At 56.8% G+C, this 15,330-nt stretch overlaps 5 protein-coding genes across 5 annotated transcripts; 1 reads left to right on the forward strand and 4 right to left on the reverse strand.

Moving 5' to 3' along the window:
* Positions 1-560: 560 nt before the first annotated feature.
* On the reverse strand, positions 561-2,123 carry LTHEOB_12069 (Alpha beta-hydrolase; the record flags this gene model as incomplete). Its single annotated transcript, XM_035508895.1, has 6 exons — positions 561-696; positions 749-822; positions 876-1,011; positions 1,066-1,799; positions 1,889-1,963; positions 2,019-2,123. The coding sequence occupies 6 exons, from the start codon at positions 2,121-2,123 to the stop codon at positions 561-563; spliced, it is 1,260 nt and encodes a 419-aa protein (XP_035365330.1).
* A 1,335-nt stretch (positions 2,124-3,458) lies between these two features.
* LTHEOB_12070 (uncharacterized protein) lies at positions 3,459-4,652 on the reverse strand (the record flags this gene model as incomplete). The annotated part of the gene is made up of 1 exon (XM_035508897.1): positions 3,459-4,652. The coding sequence occupies one exon, from the start codon at positions 4,650-4,652 to the stop codon at positions 3,459-3,461; it is 1,194 nt and encodes a 397-aa protein (XP_035365331.1).
* A 1,815-nt stretch (positions 4,653-6,467) lies between these two features.
* Positions 6,468-8,061, forward strand: LTHEOB_12071 (Hexokinase; the record flags this gene model as incomplete). Its single annotated transcript, XM_035508898.1, has 3 exons — positions 6,468-7,064; positions 7,121-7,575; positions 7,629-8,061. The coding sequence occupies 3 exons, from the start codon at positions 6,468-6,470 to the stop codon at positions 8,059-8,061; spliced, it is 1,485 nt and encodes a 494-aa protein (XP_035365332.1).
* Positions 8,062-9,822: 1,761 nt separating this feature from the next.
* Positions 9,823-11,502, reverse strand: LTHEOB_12072 (L-fucose permease protein; the record flags this gene model as incomplete). The annotated part of the gene is made up of 5 exons (XM_035508899.1): positions 9,823-10,106; positions 10,180-10,545; positions 10,596-11,158; positions 11,212-11,312; positions 11,365-11,502. The coding sequence occupies 5 exons, from the start codon at positions 11,500-11,502 to the stop codon at positions 9,823-9,825; spliced, it is 1,452 nt and encodes a 483-aa protein (XP_035365333.1).
* Positions 11,503-12,756: 1,254 nt separating this feature from the next.
* LTHEOB_12073 (Glycoside hydrolase subgroup catalytic core) lies at positions 12,757-13,755 on the reverse strand (the record flags this gene model as incomplete). Its single annotated transcript, XM_035508900.1, has 2 exons — positions 12,757-12,982; positions 13,037-13,755. 2 exons carry the CDS (start codon positions 13,753-13,755, stop codon positions 12,757-12,759), a joined length of 945 nt encoding a protein of 314 aa, XP_035365334.1.
* Positions 13,756-15,330: the final 1,575 nt, after the last annotated feature.

Genomic DNA, 15,330 nt, shown 5'->3' on the forward strand with positions numbered 1-15,330 from the left:
GCGAAAAACGACGGCAGCCGCCCGAGGAGATCACCAGCCCACCAGTCCAGGCCGAACGGGCGCCAGGCCTGCAAGCGCACTCGCCTTGCTCACCGCCAGCCGCCTGGTTATCGCGAGGAGCACTCGCCTTGCGGACGCGTCGAGGCGAACGCTGCCGCACCAGTGGAGCTCACGCCCCACCGCCCACGTTCAGACGCTCGGTCGTCCGTCCGGTACCAAGAGCCGTTACGACGGATTGACAGCCCAGGTTTTGGGGCTGGTGAGGCGCCCGGCACCGTTCGGCTGCCGTCGATGCTGCAACACAAACACAAGCAAGATAACCGACCTCTAGCGGTTCACGTCCGGTCTGAGCGTTTCTCGTCCAACCGATCCCGGAAGTGCAGGGATTCCTGATGGAAAACAAAAGGCTAATATTCTCAACATGCCGTGTCGAAAAGACATCGCTGCCGTCCAGTCCACGCCACTTCTACGCCACCATCCTTGCTTCCTTCGCTGCCAGCTCACCATCACCGCCGCTTACCCCGCTTCCAGACGGAAGATGCCAATGCGAACCACGCCAATCAGTACTTGGGCTTGAACGGCATCGTCGACAGTTGCTGGCCGGCGTTGCCTTTGATGCCGAAGAGTTTGTAAATCCAATTCATGATGATGAAGAACGACTCTGGTTCGCCCATGTGCTTGGTGCCCGGAACGAATCTGTCACGCGGATCAGCGCATGATTGTTTTAGCTGCACCTCAAAAAACGCACCTTGCCTCCTTCGGGGGACCATGCTGGAGAGCGACATAGTAGTCGTCAATCGGGAAGATTTCGTCGTGCGTACCCTACACTTTGTCAGACGTCGAGAGTCGCAGAGAACTCGGCGGGTTAGTCTTACGTTCACCAGCAACATGCGAGTGCAGTCGGGCTTGTCCAGCGTTCCGTCGTTCAAGAGCGAGTATTTGTGGGCTTCTTTCTTGAACCTTTCCACGTCATCCCCGTAGCCAAACTTGTAAGCCAATGAGTTCGCCTCGCTATTGGTCGTCAGTCGTCACCTTGTGCTCCTCTCCGTAACGGGATGCGCTTACTCAAAGGGGTATTCGAGATGGTTCACTTCATCCAGCCACTCCTTGTCGAACATGTGGTGACAGCCACCGCCGAGAGAGACGATTCCTGCCACGCGATGAGGGTGAGTGTACGCTAGCCTGATGGCGTAGAAGCCGCCAGTGGAAAAGGCCCAGACGGCGACCCTGTCGTGGTCCACGGCCTCCTGTTCGTCGAGCCAGTCTAGCAAGCTCGACCATTGCCTGTCTGGGCCTTCGGGGTCCTCCTTGAGGACGGGCGAATCGGCGGTGCCGGGAATCTCGACGACGACGGTACCGACCCCCTGCTGGCGCCAGCCCTCCATCCACACGGCAAGCTCGGTACGGTAGCCGTCCAAGCCAGTGATGATGACCACGACAGGTGCCGGCTTCTCCTTGGACGCGCCGGCGGGTAGCAGGTGGTAGACGGGAATGTGGCTGCCCTCGCCCTTGACAGCGTGCCGGTGGGGGATGAGCACCTCTTGCACCGGGTGTTCACGCAGCTGCAAGCCCTTCAGGCAGACCTTCTTGCCCTCCTCCCACGCGTACCGCTGCTTGTCGGACCGCGGCGCAGGGAAGCGCGAGATGCGCCACACAGCCGACGCCCGCAGGTAGTACTCGGATGCCTTTTCGCGCTCGCCTTTTGCCTCGGCCTCCTCGGCGATGCGCGTCAGCTTCTCGGCCTGGGGCCTGAAGACGGAGGCGTAGTCGTCCCAATTGTATGGTTCACGCATGTTCAGCTGAAAGAAGCGTGGGTTCGTTAGTCTCTCCCAAACTCTAATTTTAGGGGACCATACGGCGGGAACTAATGCAAGGGTTTGGTGCTGACCTTGGTCATCTCTTCAACTATGGGCTCAAAGTCTTTTGCAGTGCCGAACATGAATGGGTACACGCCCATCTCAGCCTGCGCCGTGTGTTAGTTGGAGGGTGGCAACCGTGGAATGGGAGGTGCAACTGACCGGCTTCTTCCACTTCGTCTCCCATAGCTTAGCAAAGGACTCGTGATGTGCGGCGGGAGTCTTCAACTTGTCCTGAATGAGGTACTTTCCACCCGGAGCGGCCATGTTTTTCTATTATCCTTTTCGTCACGATCCTCGTAGGAATGATGCTCAGGCTGAGACCAAGAATTGGCGAAACACGCGGTGGCTTGGTCGACGTAGAAACGAGCAGAGAGGTAAGCAAGCAAACAGTTCAGAGATGTCAGAGCCGGACGGCGTCGGTCAGCCACGCTTATATGCATTGCGGGGGAGGGGCAGCTCGCCCGTCGGCATCCTGGTATACACCGAGAAGACCGAAAGAAAGCAAAAGCGTCATCGAGTTTCCCAATGAAATGCTCGCTTTACAGCTCGGGTCTCGGCGGGGAACGAGGATGTGCGAGGATGCGGAATGGAGGGGTTGTCGGAGAACGGAGGATTGAGGCTGTGGTGTTGCGGGCGACGGTTCGGCTTACCCGAAGTTGCGTCAAACAGGGTCCCGGGAGGGGAGCCGGCACTGACGCAGCAATAAAATTATTATTTATGCAACTTTCCCAGGAAAGCGTATGTGTAAGGTAATATTTCATGTGAATGGCCCCAGGAATAACCAGCGCTCTAGACTGTTGCACTCAGACTTCGACAAAGCCTTTATTCACAACTCACGCCTGCGCCTGTGACGACTGTTGCGCTCGTGCAATCGTAGAAGGCTTCTCACCCCTCGTCCAATAAGAGGACGGAAATGAGAATTGAATGTGGTTAGGGCAGTAACCAGTCACGCTTTTTTATGCCATGCATAGCTGGAGCAAAGCGAGATGTTCATGGCTTCCACTACCTCATCACACCAATTCACGTCAGAGACCGGTATGAAAGCTGGAAGCGGGTTCTCGTCAATAGCAATAATATAGGTCCAGCCATAGAAGGGCTGTCGTCGACTGTGAAACGGACCGTCCCGCGGTGGTCTCCGCGCAACCAGACTGTCGGGGCTTGACGATCACCTGGGCCAGATGTGGCGAAAATGCCTGAAGTGAGGGAGGAAGCAGCGTGCCAGAGCCCTGAAGATAAGCGTCCTTGCCTGACCACGGACACTAAAACACCGGAGGGCACCAGCGAACGCGTGATGACGCACGTCAACCACGGAATCGCTTTGGCGAATGAAATAGACTTAGAGCGTAAAGGGCGGGCTGTGCTGGTAATCAAACTGGGAATCGAACCGTTACACGCCGGCGAAGCCATTTCGGAAAAGGCCTCGTGATCCACGATTTTCATAGCATTCCACAAAGCGTCGTTCACGATTTCTCAAATAGGGCTCATGACGATGCCATGCTTGACATCTCTAATATGATTGAATTCCTATCCCTTTGGCGTGCTCGTGGCAACGCATCCAATTAATTCATCCCGTATGCAGTATCGTAATCATTCTCGCGTCTATTTCAAAGAAAAGGGAAAGGGGAGAGGGCTGATCTCATTGGAGTTCACGTGCTCCAGTCCGCCATCGCTCTCCTTGTCCTCCTCCCAGACGACCGTCTCATGATTGTTCACCGTCTCTTCATCCGTCAGCTTGAAGTTCTCGAGACGAGGACAGCGATCCTTTCTCAGAGCTACCAGGTCTCCATCATGGGCAAAGACGTTCTTGAGGTGAGCCTCGACAAGCGCGGTCCACACGATCGCCGGAGAGCTGAAGTTGTGGCCGCCGTAGCGGATATCGAGCAGCAGAGGGTTGGGTCCCGCAGGTCCGATCCAAGAGAAGCGGATGACCTTCAGAGAGCGAGAGAAGCTGTCGAGGTAGTCGTGTAGAGTCTTGATGAAGTCCTTCTGGTTGCACCTGTTGTAATCGGGTAGAGGATTGTAAAGGTCAAGGGTGAGGGTCGTGAGACTACGCCAGAATGCCTCAGCTAGCCAGGTGGTTTCCTTGAAAGCAGCCCCACGCCAGCGGAAGTGCAGCAGACCGGTAGCGTTGATCGGAGACAGCGTGACATCATGCAGTCCGGCAGGCAGGTTATTCTCCAGAGCGACGCGGATGGATTCAAGGATCGACTCTCCTGAGCCAAACTTATGCCAGTCAGGCTGGCCAGGCGCGGAGATTGAGAGCGTGAGAATGGATCCGAGAGCAGCGAAGACTTGCATCCAGATGGATTTCTTCTTGGGGTCGAAGACGGAGACTCCCTCGTGGACCATCGGGAGCATCGGATCAAGCATGTTGTCTAAATGAATGTAAAAGTGGTTGCAGAAGCAAGCGACATTTTGGAGCGCACTGATGGCTAGCTGCTCTTCGACGCTGTTCCAGAGGCGACGGTTCATGTGCAAGGTGTTGAAGGCTTTGGCCGTAAACTCAAAGTCGTCACCCTCAATCCAAGCCTTCATGTCCTTGTTGACGAGGCGGACGTTCAGTAGATCCTCGACGTCAAGGTTGCTGCGAATGACATCGCCGATGCACATAGGGAGCTTCGTAGAAGGCTCGTGCTGACCACTAGACGAGCCAACGGCGGGATCAGTAGTCGTGAAAAGCATGGAGCAGCGATTTTTGGCAAGTACCGTTGCTGGCTTTTCCTGTTCGCGTTCTGCTTGAGCGACGGGCATGGCGAGCACATTCGCCAGCGTAAGGTTGGGTTTGCTAGACATGGCGGAGAAGATCAAGTCGGCTTTTGAAGAAGTGTCGGGGCGTATGCCATGACCTGGTGCGCGTGGCGTGTAGCGTGACCGGCAACGCGTGGGCGAACAGCAGCTAGGGACTTATGGTCGAGCGGCCGAGCGTCAGCGGAGCAAGTCGCGTCTTTGTGGTGATGGCGCGTGGTGCAAGGTTGTTGATGTCGCAAGATGGACAACGGGATAGCTTCGGGCTGCGCCCCAACGATGCTGCAGCGACGAGCAGGCGGCAGCCTACAGGCATTGCCAAGCCTTTCGGTCCAGGCCTGCCTGATGCTGCGGCCAAGTAAATGGGTGCTCGCAGGGTGCCGGGTGGAAATCGGCATGCCTGCGAGGCCGACCCACGGGCCGAGACACACACTTCTTCGTACGACCACGACCACGTGCAGCAGGTGCGACAGGAAAGACAGGCAGCACGTTGAGACTCGTCTCGGCCGAGGCGTGTGTAGGAGAAAGTCGACAAGCCTGCGGGAATCGCAGATTGGTGTGAGTGCATGGAGCTATGCACGCCCGCACTCGAACTCGCTCCCGCGCCTCGACCTGGGAGATTTGTAAAGGGCTGGCTGTCGTTCAGCGGGTGAGAATCTCGAGTCTGTGTCGTTCGTTGGAGCTGGCCAGGTGTTCGGCGGGGTGCTGTGGTCTCGTGGTGCATGGCTCCAGGAAAGGCAGCTGCCCACCCGCGCACGATCGCCGCTTGCAACTGCCAACATCTTGCCATTTCTGTCAGTGTATGACATTGAATTCTGTACGCGTCACTACCTGGATTCGGTTCGCAATCCAAAACGATGGTGGGTAGTACACCTGCCTGGTGTTTGCGTGCGCTTTCCGGTTAGCACCCCTTTCTGCTCGATGAAGCGTGACACGATAAATTCTGGCGCATCGTCATGGCCGGTGGCTTTTTTCTTCTTTCTTTTTTCTTTTTTTGAACATTTTACTGGGAGCGAATGCAACTGACACGCATGGAAGCGGCGGAAATGGAACCCATGTTCTTCAAATCTAATGCAATCTCAACATGCAGCGTGCAGGATCAGAGTTGCACAGCGCGGGCGGTGCTACGGGCGCCTTGATCGAACAACATCAGCAAACCGCCGCTATCAGTACCGAGCGGCGGCCGGTTGCCGGCCAAGAGCGTGCGAGTGACGTTGGAGTGGAGCCTCGCGCAGCGGGAGGAAGTCCACGGCCGGTCGCAGGAACCTTCTTCCGCCGTGAAGGTCGCGGCTGCCAGGGGAGCGCGCGTCATAACTACAGCCCTCCTCCACGCGCCGTCGACAAATTTCCTCGTCCATCCTCCGCCCACCAGCCACTGCCAACACCACCCGCCTCTGTAAGTACCCTTCGTCCCGCATCCCCCCGCCCGCCCTGGTCATCCCGGCCACTCCCGCCCGCCCAATGGCCGCGGCGAGCCCCTCCGCCCGCTCCCAATGGCTGCGTGGGGCAGCAGCGGGGTGACGGAAGCAGCTTCGAGCACTTAATCAGCTCGACTGCGTCCACTAGTGTCGACCTCTCCTCCATGCACCCGTCCCTTCAAAAGCCCCGCTGCTCGCTCCTGCTGCGACATCGCTTGTTGCGGAAGCTGTTCGGCGAGTTGCACCCGCTCAGCTGAGCTCACGCACACATCGCAAACTCTGAGATCACGCTGCTAACTCGCGCTATTTAAAGTCCCGCCTCCTCGTCCACACCACCGCAACCCTCGAACAGTCCGAGACCGGAGCGTGGGAGCCAACTCTTCTGCGCCTCTCCCGACCTACATACCCCGCACCCCGTCCCCTCCGATAACAGCAACCCGCCACAATGGTCGGTCTCGGTCCCAGGAAGCCGCCGTCCCGCAAGGGCTCCATGGCCGATGTGCCCAAGGATCTCCTGGAGACCATGAAGCGCCTGGAGGAGCAGTTCACCGTCCCCCAGGCCAAGCTCAAGGAGATCACCGACCACTTCGTCAAGGAGCTCGAGAAGGGCCTGTCCAAGGAGGGCGGCAGCATCCCCATGATCCCCACCTGGGTCATGAACTTCCCTACCGGCGATGAAACCGGCACCTACCTCGCGCTGGACATGGGCGGCACCAACCTTCGTGTCTGCGAGGTCACCCTGACCGAGGAGAAGGGAGAGTTTGACATCATCCAGTCCAAGTACAGGATGCCTCAGGAGCTGAAGACCGGCACCGCCGAGGAGCTGTGGGACTACATCGCCGACTGCTTGCAGCAGTTCGTCGAGTACCACCACGAGGGCGAGGACATCAAGTCGCTCCCTCTGGGCTTCACCTTCTCCTACCCCGCCAGCCAGGACTTCATCGACCACGGTGTCCTGCAGCGCTGGACCAAGGGCTTCGACATTGACGGCGTCGAGGGCAAGGACGTCGTTCCGCCTTTCGCCGCGGCGCTCAAGGAGAGGGTATGTTTGCCCTCTCGGCCGTCCGACCCGGCAGCACAGCTGACGATGCAATCTAGGGCGTCCCGATCAACGTTACCGCGCTCGTCAACGATACCACCGGTACCCTCATCGCCTCGGCTTACACCGACCCCCGCATGAAGATTGGCTGCATCTTCGGCACCGGCTGCAACGCCGCGTACATGGAGGACTGCGGCTCCATCCCCAAGCTCGACCACTTGGACCTCAACCCCAAGGACCTCATGGGAATCAACTGCGAGTGGGGCGCGTTCGACAACGAGCACGTCGTTCTGCCCCGCACCAAGTATGACATCATCATCGACAAGGAGTCTCCTCGTCCCGGCCAGCAGTCGTTCGAGAAGATGATTGCCGGTCTGTACCTGGGCGAGGTCTTCCGTTTGGTCATCCTCGACCTGCACGAGGACCCTCACTGCCACCTGTTCGAGGGTCAGGATGTCACCAAGCTCAAGAAACCCTACACCATGGATTCCTCGTTCCTTGCCACTATTGAGGAGTAAGTCATTGTCCCTCCCCTGCTTTATCAGAAATGCTACGATATTAAGCTAGATACAGGGATCCTTGGGAGAACTTGCAGGAGACTGCCGATCTGTTCGCGAACACGCTGGGCCTCGTCCTCTCCAAGCCGGAGCTTGAGCTCTGCCGCCGTCTGGCCGAGCTGATTGGTACCCGCGCCGCCCGCCTCTCCGCCTGCGGTGTCGCCGCCATCTGCAAGAAGAAGGGCTGGACCGAGTGCCACGTCGGCGCTGACGGTTCCGTCTTCAACAAGTACCCGCACTTCAAGGCTCGTGGCGCCCAGGCCCTGCGCGAGATCTTTGACTGGCCCAAGGGCAAGCGCGACCCCATCGAGATTGTCCCTGCCGAGGACGGTTCCGGTGTCGGTGCCGCGCTCATTGCTGCTCTGACGCTCAAGCGTGTCGCAGAGGGCAACAACGCCGGTATTCGCGACCCCAAGGCCATGCTTGAGGCCATCAAGCCGTAAATACACGATCGTCATTGAGATGCAACCTCGTTGTTTCTCGGCTTTATGGCTTCATGTTTTTATAGGCGCCGCACAACAGGCAAGGCAGTTTCACGACGGTTTGAGGAATAAAATGATGAGGGCGCTTTTCTAGCTGTCGAGTACGGGGCGATTGGCGCCGTTTCATGAGAAATGGACGATTATTTTAGACATGGAATAGACTTTTGAACGACTTTGATACCTGCTCGAGACGAAACGGTTGCCTTTGGGTCTAATCAAAGCGAGTCCGTATCGGATGGCGTACATTGGCTGAAGGAGCAAACCGTTGCATACACTTGATCTAGGTGGTGCAATATTATTCGTTAACAGTGACTAGACAAACCAGGGCCCTTTCCTTGTAAACGAGTAATTGCCTAAATATTAATAGTCACGATGCACAAGACGTATAACCAGCTCTGCACAAGACGTATAACCAGCTCTGCACACTTTTGCAAAGGTTTGACCGAAGCCCTTTTAATTCAGTCAGCATATAAATTTAATCAACTATGACAGTCAAGTACCTGAGCGATGAAACCTGACAGGACTGTTGCCAAAGGAAATTCTGCCTACTTGCTTTTGAGTGTCTCTGTCGAGAAGCAGTCCCCCCGTGACACACCAAGCTGGCCCTAAATAAGGACAACGGGCGTGAACCAATCCAACAAAAGAATGCCGATTATTGGGGGTGCCATGAATTTGACACGATCGAGGGGGGTCAAATAGGTAGCAAATGGGATTCTTCATATAGAGGCAGAGAGACTCTAGTTCAAGCCGCGAACATTTCTCAGCACGACATCCCGACATCCAACGCTCCTTTCGATTTCGTCATCGCTCCTAAGGGTATGAGTATGTAGGTCTTGGAAGAGGCGAGCTGGAGTAGTTGAGCATTGGGATGAAGCCACGCTGTTGTCGGATGCGTTGGAATAAGCTATCGTCATCCTCCGTCAACTTTGGTCTCGGGGAGGACGCCAATGAAGCCCCCGAAGGCAGCCGGTGGCCTATCTGTCTCTGTATCGGGTATATACATGATCAAGAGAGGGATTTCTTTTGTTTGGGGGGCGGGGCTTATTTCAAGACAGCCCGTGTCCTGTCAGAGCAGCGTCGATGGAATGACAATCATGGAAAATCTAACTGTAGGCTCTTAAGCCAGGATGGAAAGGGTTATCAGCGAAACCAACCTAGATGTAAGCATTGTGAAGGAAGCTGCTGTTTCCCGCGGTATTTAGCATCTACTTTCCCCCACAATTGCCCAACGGCAAAGCACATTCTTCCAGCCAGCTGTTTCCAAAAATCAGGTTTCTTGGGTCTTTACTTTAGCTAACGCAAAAACATAGTTCATGTGACTCGGAGATCCCCTCCAATGCAAGAATCTGGCTGGATTTGTGGGTATACAATCTGAAATAAACGCCGCCGTTAAAGCAGAAGAGGGTAAAACCTAAATTAGCTTATACTGTACATAATACGTAGCTATAACTCACATAACCTATGCTAAACTTTATACTTTTAAAGTGCGATAAGCTTCAAATAAATTTTAAGTTTAATGGTTTATCACTACAGACGAATCATCTCAAGCATAAGAGCCTTAATTTATCCATCTCACGAACTGTATTGAGTGGTAGACATTTATTGACAGACATATACACGGAGTTCATGGTGATCAAAATGGGTTCATCCCACATATTCATTCATTGAGCTTCAGATCAGGGGTATAGCAAAAAACTAACAGAAGAACCTCCGAGCGCCTCATCAAGCCTTACCCGACAAACCCTCGCCGACGACCTCGATTTCCTTGGCATCGGCCTTGAGTACGTCAGCAGTGTCAAAGCCAGCAGCAGCGGCCTCTTCGTCGTCCTTCTTGGGCTCGAGGCCGATCTTGCTGGCGCCGATCTTGTCGGCGGGGTCGCGGTAGGCCGGGACGAAGTTGACGCAGAGAGCGTAGGACCAGGAGAGGACGAAGAACATGACGGGGACGATCATGGCGAAGCCCGTGTCGTCGCGTGAATCGGCAACAGCGCCCATGATGGCGGGGACTGTTTTTTTTTTTTGTGTCAGTAATGAAATCTCTCTGTTGGTTTAAGATGAAGAGAGAGAGAGAGAACTCACCAGCAGCACCGCCGCTCACACCAGCAATGATCAGGCCGGCGCCTCTCTTGGTGTGCCTGCCCAAGCCCCTGATGCCCAGGGCGACGATGGTGGGGAAGCAGACGCTCTCGAAGAAGAGGGTCAGCATCAGCATGGCCAGGCCCGTGTTGCCGACCGTGTCGATGGAGGCGGCGTTGAAGGCGACGACGCCCGTCAGGTAGGCGAGGAAGACCCAGCGCGGCTTGACCCAGCGCATGAGGATGGCGCCGGAGAAGCGGCCGACGGCGAAGCAGCCCTGGGCGCCGGCCAGGAAGTTGGCGCCGGCGGCGGCACCCGTGTTGTCGCGCTTTTCGGTGACGTAGTTGATGAAGTAGGTGGCGATGGCGACTGTGAGGGGATCAGTAGATGGTTTGGGAGAGAAGGTTCGCAAGACGCACCTTGAGCGCCGGTGTAGCACCACTGGGCGGCGGCGGCGTGGAAGAGACGGTACTGCTTGCGGAAGGGCTTGTCGCTGGAGCCCGTATGCGTGTCCTCGACCTGGGCGGCCATGTCGGCATCGGTGACCTCGGGGATGTAGACGAAGAAGAAAACGCCGGCGAGCAGGAAGACGAAGATGCCGATGGCAAGGTAGACCCACTGCACGCTCTCGAGCGAGTCGACGTCGTCGCCCGTGTTTTTGAAGAAGACGTAGGAGCCCAGGACGGGGCCGACGACGGTGCCGACGGCCTGGACGGCCTGGGCCAGGTTGATACGCAGCTCCGAGTACTTGGGCGGGCCGACGACGGCCATGAAGGGGTTCGCGGCCGTCTCCAGCGAGCCCAGGCCCGAGCCGATGACGACCGTGGCGCCGCAGAAGCCGCCAAAGGAGCGGTTGAGCCCGGCGGGCCACATGCACAGCGCGCCAATGCCGTAGAGGATCAGGCCCAGCATGAAGGTGGCCTTGTAACCATAATGGCGGAGGGTCCAGTTGGCGAAGCCGAGAGAGGCGAGGGGATAGGCGCTGGGATTCTCGTCAGTTTGCAGGCTTCAAAAGATGGACTGGAGTAGATGTACCCGAAGTATGCGCCCTGCAGACCGGCAGACCTGGCACGCGTGATGTCGAGGGTGACTTGAAAGTGCTTGTTTAGCGTGTCCAGCAGACCGTAGGCAAATCCCTGGGGAAGCAGTCAGCGGTTGCGATTCGGTCGAGAAATGGAGGGCACGTACCCAGAGGAAGTACAGGATGGTGACGAGGAACAGCGGCAACAGCGATTCCCTGACGGTGAGCTCCGACGCCTTGGTCTTCTGGTTCCCGGCCTTGAGGCCGGACCGGTTGGCCATGAGCTTCTGGAAAAATGCGCCCATGGTGATATCGAGGAGAGCGACGAGGTGGCGGTCTCTGGCCGACGAGAAGGAGCCCGCGCTTTTAATACTCAAATGCCGCACTGCAAAGCCAGACTGCCGGGGAGCCGCTCCACAAGCCCCCAATCAGATGCATGGCGGCTGGCGGGGCAGCAGCGTCCGTAAGACCAAACCCACTCTCGCGCTCGCTTGGCGGCGTCGCCAAGCTTTTTCGCAAGGCATCCCGCTCGAGGACTCGAAGCACTGGCAAGACCGTCAAGCACTGCCATATCGCTCGCCCCACCGCCGGCCAGGGACGCATGTACCGCCCTCTCGAATAAGATCATCCTCGCGTTCCGTTGCCCGGGATTTGTCGTCGCAATGCATGTTTCCCGGTAGACGAGCAGATCAAACGAGTAGTAAGCTCCGTCCGCTGGCGGAGACGACGCATGCCGAGACTTTTTGGACCAGGGACGTGCAGGCTCCGGGTGGCGCGCGCGGGGTAAAACCCCATGGGGGGATAGGTGGGATCCACGCGCCTCGTCTCCATCTTGGGCCTGCACGCTCGGCGGGAGATGAGCCGAGGCGCATGTGTGTAAAGAGAGATGGCTCGGGCGGACGGGTGGCGGCGAACCCTGCTTATTCTGTGCCTCCTTCTTCTTCGCTGAGCGGGTGGGTGGCCGTGAAGAGAAGACAGTGGATGCAGCTATGACTCGCGTCGAAGGACTTTCGAACCTTCGATTCAGGGATGGTCAGACGTGATGTAACCATACCACGTTCCAAGAAAAGGCCAAGATCGGAGCTCCCGAGTCTGACGCGGCCGATTGGTGTAGCTGGCCGATTTGAAGCAAGAGCAAGGTTTTGAGATCAGCAGCACCCAAGTCTTTTTTCTTCAGCCGCGGCGAAATTCTGCTTTGGGAGAGGCATATCTGTCCATGGAAGTTCGTGCTGTCTGTCCTAAGGACTTGCTGTCGACCAAGGACGTCACTGCAGCCGCCAGTGGTGATGGTGTTGAGCCCTGCAGGAAACCAATGCCCAGCAATCGGAGAAACATGCCGCTCATCGACAAGACATATTGCGCCGACGCTTAACCTGGGACAGGGAGCCGCGCCGGCATTTCCCCAGGGAAATCTCCGCGATCATCCCAAGGTCCGGCAGAATGCCCCAGTCGAGTCTGGACGTTGTGACGAAAGTTGATGTGCATGTCGTGAATAAGAAAACGCCAATATCTATCCCAAGAAACTGCGCCGTACATCATGCATGTCTTTACATCCCTCATTACCACAGAGCGTACAGGCTTGCCAGGCAAACCACCACCGTCCACCCGGCAAACACCTCGCGCTTGCCAGCCGCGCTGTCTGGCTCCACGCCCGTTGCCGACTGGCCCAAGTACCAGGCCCCCAGATCCGTAAGCTTGCCCTTCGAGTTGAGCATGGCCGCGTTCTCTCCAACATTGCTGACCGAGCTGCGGAAAGACCCGAACCACGAGTAACGCGTGACGTTCCTGCACGTAGACATGTTAGTAACAAGAAGGCAACAAGGGAGCAGAAAAACCTACTCCATCTTGGTATCCAAATAGTCCATCGTCGTGTTGAAGAACCACTCGCTGTCGGTCAAGCCGGCGTCCGAATAGGCAAACTCGGTGACCCATATCTCTGACATGTTTTGGTATGTGCTCCCTACTTGGCCCAGATGGCTTGCGAAGCCCTCCCAGTTGCCGTACCAATGCACGGGGATGAAGTCCGGGTTGCAGCCGCCGTCGCACGCGGTGAAGAAATTCTGCAGCCACTGGAAGCCCGTGGGGCTACCCGTGACGGCCGGGGCACCGACCTTGATGCCGTCGTCGCGCAGCGGCTCGATCTCCCTCTTCCAGGTGCTGGCGGCCAGGTCCGCGGGGATGTTGCTGCCGCCCGTGTCGGTGCTGCCGTCGGGCTCGTTGAAGCCCAGGACGTGCGTGATGTTAACACCACTCTGCACCAGCGCCCGCACACCGTCCCGGAATGCCGTACTCTGCTTCGCGTCGTCTTCGTCCGACGTGCCCCACATCATCGGCACGAAGTTCAGGTCCGTCCCCTTTAACGATGTTGTCGGCTGCACCGCGTAGTTGTAGTACCACGTGAGCTGGTCGGCGTTCGCCGCCTCTACCCAGATCTTGTCGTCCGAGGCGTTGTCGTCCGTTGCTACGTAGACCAGTCCACGCTTGGAAGAGACGGTGCCGGCTTGAGCGGCGGCCAGGGGAGCAGCGGCGAGTGCTGCGTAAAGAAGCGAGTTGCGCATTGTGTAATTGTTGATGTTGATACAGGGATTACGGTAGTAATTGGGGTATTAAAGCAACTTCGCACAAGTTGCAGGACGTAGGCTGTATATGCGAGTGAAATGGTTGGATGTCGATGACGTCTGCCAGGTACGGAATAGCCTCAAGATACGACCTGCAGCAAAAACCGGTTCTGCCTCCAGGAAAATCTGGGCAGAGCAGAAAGTAAAGATGGCGAGAGATGTCGAGAAATAGACAAATAAATGCGAAACGACAGAAATATCAAGATGACGGCTGGAATAGGAGTTGGACTTGGAGATAGACTAAGTTGGCGGGGGAAGGACGAGTTGAAATACGCCTCTCAGTCTTCGAGTTCCGCTCTCATATCCACATTTTCCATCTTGTGGCAGCCATAGTCGATAGCGCGCGGCTCAAAATAGCGAGATAGCGGGAGATACGGGGCCATTGTCGCGAACTAGAAGCGTCCTTGGGCAAGCGCGCGCCATTCGACGGGCGAGATGCGACGGGCGAGCCCGTGCCTAGAGCGCCCGCCGAGCCTCAGGATAGCCTTTGTCCTTGGCGCCTGTTGAGGATAGAAACAGCTGCCGCCAGCGAAGCGCCGCTGTGGAGAGCCTCTGAAACTGGCGATCAGCCTTCATTGCTGGCGCTGCGCTGGCGTCTGAACCGACGTGTTTCTGGAAACCGAGCTCCTGCTTGTCTAGGCACCTAGGTAGGAAGAGGCAGAAACGAGGCTTACCGGACACGTCGGCTTTCGATGTTGGGGGAAGGAGCGTTCGGCGTTGCAAGGCGTTCGCCACCGGTCGCGCGCGCCCACGGAATTTCTGCACAACGCCCCAACCCTCCTCCATCGTGAGCATCATACAACATCAGGTCAAGGCAATTTGCAGTTGCTGCGAAACGATTCTCCCTTCTACTCTTCCTCAAGCACCCGCGCAAGGCGAGTGTCTCAACGAAAAGATGCAGCAACTTTCGCGTCAGCCCGAGACAGTGCAATACGGGCGACACTGTGGAAGGCGACATGAGCAAGCTCAGCGGCCGTCTTCCCCGGTCCAAAAACAAGATTAATCACGAATGTCTCCGTAGAGACGTTTCAGAGATTAAACTGAAAAGAACAGATACTACACTTGATCTAAGCCAAAAGGCAAAGAGAGCTAAAGAGAAAAGGAAAAGGATTCGCTGGGGACTGGGAGACGACTGGCTTTTATACTTTCAGTCCTCCGGTAGCGGGCTTGGTCACATGACGGGGACTCGTTAGCGCGAGTCTGATGATTGGCTGTAGCCTGCCAATGGCGGGCTGCATCAGGGGTCCGCAAGTGGCCAGTGCTGCAAGGGCGGCAAGAACCTTTGCGGCTCAACAGACCGGCAGTTGCACGAGTCTTTCAGGAGGCTTGTGATTGGCTGGGCGCAATTCTTTTGGCCTGCCATGAATCGGACGAAAGCACATGGTTCGGATGGAAGCTGTTTTTGTCTCTTGAATCCTCCGACTCAACAAGGGATGGCAGAGAACATAAGGCAAATTCGAGCAAGGTGTTTCGATCAATACCTAAACCCTACAGTACTATCGTAGAGCACACCAA

The sequence above is a fragment of the Lasiodiplodia theobromae genome, assembly GCF_012971845.1.
Source record: "Lasiodiplodia theobromae strain AM2As chromosome Unknown scaffold_57, whole genome shotgun sequence".
Taxonomy (NCBI): Eukaryota; Fungi; Ascomycota; class Dothideomycetes; order Botryosphaeriales; family Botryosphaeriaceae; genus Lasiodiplodia; species Lasiodiplodia theobromae.